General features: G+C 37.3%; 1 protein-coding gene across 1 annotated transcript; it reads right to left on the bottom strand.

Moving 5' to 3' along the window:
- Positions 1–31: 31 nt before the first annotated feature.
- On the bottom strand, positions 32–6234 carry LOC105504348 (coiled-coil domain-containing protein 65-like). Its single transcript, XM_011931810.1, has 4 exons — positions 6071–6234; positions 4832–4910; positions 449–601; positions 32–363 (listed from the first exon to the last, which is right to left on the bottom strand). The coding sequence occupies exons 1-4, from the start codon at positions 6232–6234 to the stop codon at positions 88–90; spliced, it is 672 nt and encodes a 223-aa protein (XP_011787200.1). The 3' UTR covers positions 32–87.
- Positions 6235–6609: the final 375 nt, after the last annotated feature.

Below are 6609 nucleotides of genomic sequence, written 5' to 3' on the forward strand. Positions count from 1 at the left end.
AAAAAAAAAAAAATCTCTAGGAGTTGAAAGATTTTTTTCCTTAGATCACAGGTTGTGGAAGATCACGTGGGCTGCTTCAATTATCTTTTAAGTGGTTGGATGTTGTTTATCACCTGGATGGGCTGTAGGTATGGACAGGGGCTGGGGTAAATTGCTTTGATAGTTGACTATAAAGAGTGGGTTGAGCTGGCTCAGCACTTCGTCACTCACTGAGATGCCATCCAAGTACTGCTTCAGCATCTCCCGCAGCTTTCCATTGATATCTAGCAGCTGGGCTCGTCTGTGTTGGAGGCTCAGTTGCTCCAGTTTCACTTTGTTGTACCTTTTCCAGAAATTCTCCATTCCTGTGTAGTCCACCATCACCTGGGAGTGGAGTTGCAGGGAGAAGGTGTGCAGCAAGACCCACTAGCAAATGCTGCCCAATGCCCCACCATCCCCCAGCCTTTACCTTGGCGAGCTCCTCAGTAAGCTCTTCTAGATTATTCTCCTCAATCCCCTCCTGCTCCTTAGGAGTCAATACTGATGAATAAAAAGGCAGCACTTTTTCTTCCTCAGTTTCAAATTTCCTACATATTTCAGCAAGTTTAAGGATCTTTTCACCCTATTTGAAGCAGGAAGAGAGTTTATATTAGGAAAGGGAGTGGAGAGGGAAGCTAGTGGAGTTGATTCCCCTGTTTGAACCCAGGGAAGCTACTCATCCAAGTGCGAAACAATAGCAATAAATATATATAGCAAATAGAGGTTACCATGTAACACACACTATTCCAAGTATTTTCTATTCTTACTGTAAAATTAATTCATAGCCTGGGAAACATAGGAAGATCCCATCTCTACAAAAAAATTTGTAAAAGCCAGGCGTGGTGGCACATGCCTACAGTCTCAGCGACTGGGGAGGCTGAGGTGGAAGAATCACTTGAGCCCAGGAGGTAGAGGCTGGAGTGAGACGAGATGGTGCCACCACACTCCAGCCTGGGCAACTGAGTGAGACCCTGTCTCAAAAAAAAAAAAAAAAAAAAAAAAAAACCTCTGCCTTTTACAATTTGCCTGCCTTTGGTCACTAGTATTCCCTTCATGTATTTACATTTTGTATATTGTCAAGAATTCCTAGTTGTTACCTATAAGAGTGTCGGCTTGATATGAGCTGCTTAGCTTTGCTGAAAGCTGAATTCTCTAGTATTTATATGTCCCAAACAGAATACAAATCTACATTAACTACTGTAAAGAGAAGTGAAAATCACCCATACTTTATCACTCTAAAACTTCACATTGCCCTCACTGTAGTTCTTTCCACTTCTTGTCCATGAATATAGTTTTAATTCATTCATAAGATTTCTATAAATTATTATACTGTTGTCTCAAATCTGCCATTTTGATTCTGTGTTCCACTGTCTATAATACAGGCTATGACAGGCATTTTTACTCCTGTTTTACAAACAGAGAAACATAGGTCTGTACAATATGAGTAATTTCTCTAAATAAATCAGAAATTTGAATGCAGATAATCTGATCTTACATTGGCTATTCTAACAACAAATAAGGTTTACACACACACGGGGAGACAGAGACAGAGGGAGCACACGCACAAAATTCTCCTAACTTTTACAAAGGGGATTCGAATTCTGTGCTTGTTTCATCCCAAGATTTATAGCCATGCTTATGAGCTTCTTGAGGCATGAGGGTAAGAGAAACCGAACAGGACAAGGCTTACTCTAATTCCAAGTACTTGAAATTCAGTTTCAAAAAACCCGTTACTTTTCTGAAACATCCACAAAGTAACTTCTTTAAAAAGTTAACTTGGCTCCTGTTTCTTTACCTGTCCATTGCTGGTATCAAGTTTCCAAAAACTAATATACTGCTCGAGTTTCCAAAAACTAATATACTGCATGCTTCCTACACACAAGCAAATTCCAAAAGGAGCGGTCAGTGCCCACACATAGGGGATAGATTCCCAGCAGGGTGTATGTGTCTTGAATCTGTGTTTTTTTTTTTTTTTTTTAATGTGTGGGATTTGGAAAAAAGAATGTTGAAAATTTCTTTTCCACCATAACAGTTTAGGACTTTAAGTCATGTAGAACTGAGACAGCTATTTGCCATGCAATATAAACACTAGTGCCAAGGCAGCCCATACTTTGCCAATCTTAGCATGTCTTGAAAAATGCATTCGTTTGGAGATGTTGGTTCAAGACTTTATTATCCTCTGAGGCTTTTCTTGTAGAGAAACATATCCTTGGCTTTCCTAGGTGGTATGTTAGACCACCTTCTGTCAGGGTGAGTTAGACTGCTGAATAGTCAGTGCTGAGATGAGAGGTTGTTGCTGGCTCTTTCTTGTCATGTTTAACCTAATCTTGTTTGATATTTCTTACAGAAAACTATATATATATAAAATATCAGGCTATGAGATTCTTAGAATGGTAATCATACTTATTCTAATATCCATTAGACTTTCTATAATGTTCTGTACACAATAACTATTTCAGAACTTCTTAGATTCCACTGAAATATAAAATCTGGAAAAATTTTGAATATACTCTCACCATCAAATTGAGGCCCATGAGAAGTCTTTTATTTTCCAAATCCAACAGGTAAAAAAAAAAAAGGAAACAAGAAGGTTTACTGCCTAAGAATTCATACTAAACTTTATAACTATAGAAATCCTTATCAATGCACCTTAGATATTTTTAAGCCAAACATAGCATACTGCCTTCAAAGAAAATTTTTACATTTTTAGCATGGAATACTTTTAGCATAGCATAGAAAAGATTAGCATGGAAACTATTAAGTTTTAAGCATAGTATAATACTGTCTAAAAAGAAAAACATTTTGGTTTGATATCTCAGCCATTTTCCAGTGGGGAAAAATGAAAGACTTCATCAAACACATGTAAGGATGTTAAAAGACATGCAAATGACTTGATAAATTACATGCCATAAACAGTTTGAAAGAAGAGAAGACTATAAAATCTGATATTAATAATACATTGCCACTCCAAAACAATATCTATGCCTAAAAATAGCAGTTTTCAGTGTATTCCTAATAACAGAATTCCTAAAATATGTTCCTAGGGAAATAATACTAGCAAATATTTTCAGGAAGCAATGCTTGCAGTTATCTTCCTCCTGGAGACTCACACAGTACATATTATATCAGAGGCTTTAAGAAGCCTCATTCAGCCCAGGACTGCAGGTAAGTTTTATTTTGTGAGGTAGTGTAGCAAAAGATGATGGAATCTGAATTAAGGTGGAGTGGGTTCTCATCCTGGCTCAGTTCCTTACTTGTGTAAACTTAAGTGACAATCTGTGAGTCTCTCAGTTTCATCATCTATAAAATGGGAAACAACTGTTATTTTAGGAGGATCTCTCGAGCCCAGGAGGCAGATGTTGCAGTGAGCCAAGATCATGCCAGACCCTCTTAAAAAAAAAATCAAAGGTATGTTATAGGATGGAGTAGTTCAAATAGCCTCTGACTGAGATACCATCTTGCAATTGAGCAGAGATGATTCCAGATCAGGAGTTCAGTATAAGTTTGGGTGAAGACCAATAAGGAATCAGAGCAACGTCTGTTAGACCTATCACTCTGTGACCATGGGCAGGTAGTTAACCACTGTAAGCCTTGATTTCCATGTGTAGATAACCTGTGAAATACTGCTTACTTACTGTGACACCTAAATAAAATAATATATAGTGATGCCTATAATAACAGTATCAATAACAACAATTATCGTGTTGCTAAGAAATACAATTTACTAGATATTTTAATTTATGGTGCAAAATGTTTTCTTCTGGATTAAAAATCCTTCAGCCACACAACCCCAAAGTGAGTTTTAAATTACATTACCTTTTCAAATTGTGTAACATCCTGAGACTCAATTATAAATAAGTTCTACCACTCCAAGCATCCTACAGTCTTCATAATTGATTTATAAATAATATTATATTACATAATTATATAGACAAATATTCAATTTATTAAAAAAATTATATCTTAAATGTTTAAGATAAATAAATTTCAATCTTGAATTTAAGTGTTCTCATTATACGATCATAATAATAACAGCAACAGTAATAGCTCCCTTCCATATTCACTGAGCACTTATTATGTGCTAGGTAGAGAACCTCAGGAATCCTCATAACCAGTGAACTAAGACAGTATTATTAGCTGCTTTTTACAAAAGTGGAAAGGAGAACTCAAAGAAGGCAGGTAACTGGCCATGTTCACATATATTTATGTGACAGAGCTGATATTTTTAGCCCAGTTCTGAGTCTCTTCCCTCCACAACTGAAGGATCCGCCTGTTCATTAGACCAAGATGCATTACATCAAGACCAAGAAGTTCAGTTGAAAGAAAAATCTATGCTAGAGTTTCATCAATGAGACAATCTAAACACAAATCAGCTTTGCAAAACGGAGGAAATTTTGTTCTTGAGAGGTAGGATTTGGAAACGCAGGGATTGTTGCAAATTGACTGTCTCTCCCCAAAATTCCTATGCTGAAGTCTCCATCCCCAGTACCTCCGAATGTAACCAGATTTACAAATAAGGTCTTTACCAAGGTGACTAAGTTACGAGGAGGCCGTTAGAGTGGGTTCCTCATCCAGCATGACTGGTGTCCTTATCAGAAAAGAAAGAGACATAAGCAATTGCCCACAAAAAGAGAAAAGACCATGTGAGAACTCAGAGTCAAGGGGGCCACCTGCAAGCCAAGGAGAGGGGCCTCAGGGGCAACCAGACCTTCTGGCACCTTGATCTTCAACTTCCAGCCTCCAGAACATAAATGTCTGTTGCTGAAGCCATGCAGTCTGTGGTATTTTGTTATGACAGCCCTAGCAAACTAACCACAGAAGGTTCATAAGATGTGGTGACAATTGTGACCAAAAGCACATCAAAAAGGCACCAAACAAAGTGTGCAAAATTACTGAAACACCAAAAAACAAAAAACAAAAAAAAAACATAGTGGTAAAACGTATTTATGTTTAACTGGAGTATTGAGAATGACTTGAGAGATAGCTGCCACATATTGGGTCTAAATGACAAAGGACTTAAATTTAAGGCTGCAGGACAGAGACTTTATCCAGTAGCTAACTGGCAGTCTCTGAGAGTTTATGAGGAATAGAACAGCATGATCAGAGCTAAGATTTAAGGAATTTAAATAATTAATCAGCTGTAGATCATGGGATGGTTTGTAGTTAAAAAAAAAAAAGAGAGAGAAGGTAAAGCAGCAACTTCGAAAGCTATAGCAAAAATACAAAAAAAGGAAAAAGAAGTCCAGGGAATCTGAGTGACAATAACAATTAACATGAGGAGACAGAGACAAAGAAACATGAAAACAGCAGTAATGGAACTTGACATTAAAAAATTTTCCAAAACTGTCCAGTTGGCAGAACTTCACTTTAAAGTATATTACTTTTTTCCCCCCTTTTAAAATTACACAAATCCTTAAAATATGGGATCGGTTTCAACCTGTTGTAGTTAAGTTCTCTTGCAGGGTCATTACTTGGGTGTAATTTTCCCTCCTTGGTTTGTTTTTGAGGAGGAACAAAAGAGAAAGGGCATCTGAGTCCCCAGTTCCATATTTCAGAAAGGTTTCTCCCTGCGAAGTTAAACATCTGCTTCCCATCAGTCTCAGATGTGGCACCGTGTTGCAGCGTGGCCCAGGGATGAAATGCAGCACACTCCGTCTAGCATCTCATTCATCAGGAGCTTCCCGACAATCTTCCAAGCATAGACAAAGTACCACAAATGACACCTCCCCATTCTTCCTCCTCTTCATGTGGGCCTGACAGTGTCTGGGCGCTGAGACTTGGATTATTATTCCTGCCTACCTTTCAATGGATTTATTGAGATCTCATTGAATTCCAGGCCCTGTCTTCAAAATAGGGGAGTTAAGTATTAAGGGTGAGAAAGGAGACTAATTCCATTTGCAGGGCAATCTAAGAGCATCCCTAGCTAGCCTCTTCCATTCCAAGAGTGACTAGTATAAACTTTCTGCACAAAATAAAATGAGGATGACACGGGAGAGAAGAAAATTAAATTTTAGCAGGAAACAGAGTATCCTATTCAGTAAATTTTACTTACTTTCTCAGCAGCAATGAGCAGTCACAAAGCTGCAAGATCATTAATCCATAATCAACACCATCCACATAAAAGTCTTTCAGATTGGAGGAAAGTATTGGCTCCTTAACCCTGAACCTCTGGAAGTAGACACTACTTCTATCACAAGCTGAAAGGATCACTCCCATAGTTTCTGTTCATTGGCAACTTGGAGGAAAACAACTTTCCTTGAAACTTGTTGGCTGAACAAGTGACTACTTAATCAAGTAAATCTGTGGATATGTAGTAAGTGTCTTCTATGAGCTATTTTAGGTGGTGAGAAAAGCATAAAAATCCTGGCCATGTTGGCACTTTGATTCCAGTGGGGGACATTGACGATAAATTTTTAAAAACATACAATATATTATATGATATGTATAACATACAATATTTAATACTGTATTATATTATTACTAATATGCTATATTAATATATCGATATTATCAATATATGGATATTGATATTAATATGCCAATATTGATATTAACATGCTGCTATTGATAATATTAATATGCCATTATTAA

The sequence above is a fragment of the Colobus angolensis genome, unplaced genomic scaffold, assembly GCF_000951035.1.
Source record: "Colobus angolensis palliatus isolate OR3802 unplaced genomic scaffold, Cang.pa_1.0 Scaffold1, whole genome shotgun sequence".
Classification (NCBI taxonomy): Eukaryota; Metazoa; Chordata; class Mammalia; order Primates; family Cercopithecidae; genus Colobus; species Colobus angolensis.

What these genes read in the sequence shown, in the direction of transcription:
- LOC105504348 (XM_011931810.1), bottom strand. Translation starts at nt 6,234, where the DNA reads ATGGGAGTGATCCTTTCAGCTTGTGATAGAAGTAGTGTCTACTTCCAG. An exon ending in TGCTCATTGCTGCTGAGAAA is followed by an intron (nt 4,911 to 6,070) that starts GTAAGTAAAATT and finishes TTGGTGTTTCAG; the next exon opens with TAATTTTGCACACTTTGTTT. An exon ending in CATCTTATGAACCTTCTGTG is followed by an intron (nt 602 to 4,831) that starts GTTAGTTTGCTA and finishes TGCTTCAAATAG; the next exon opens with GGTGAAAAGATCCTTAAACT.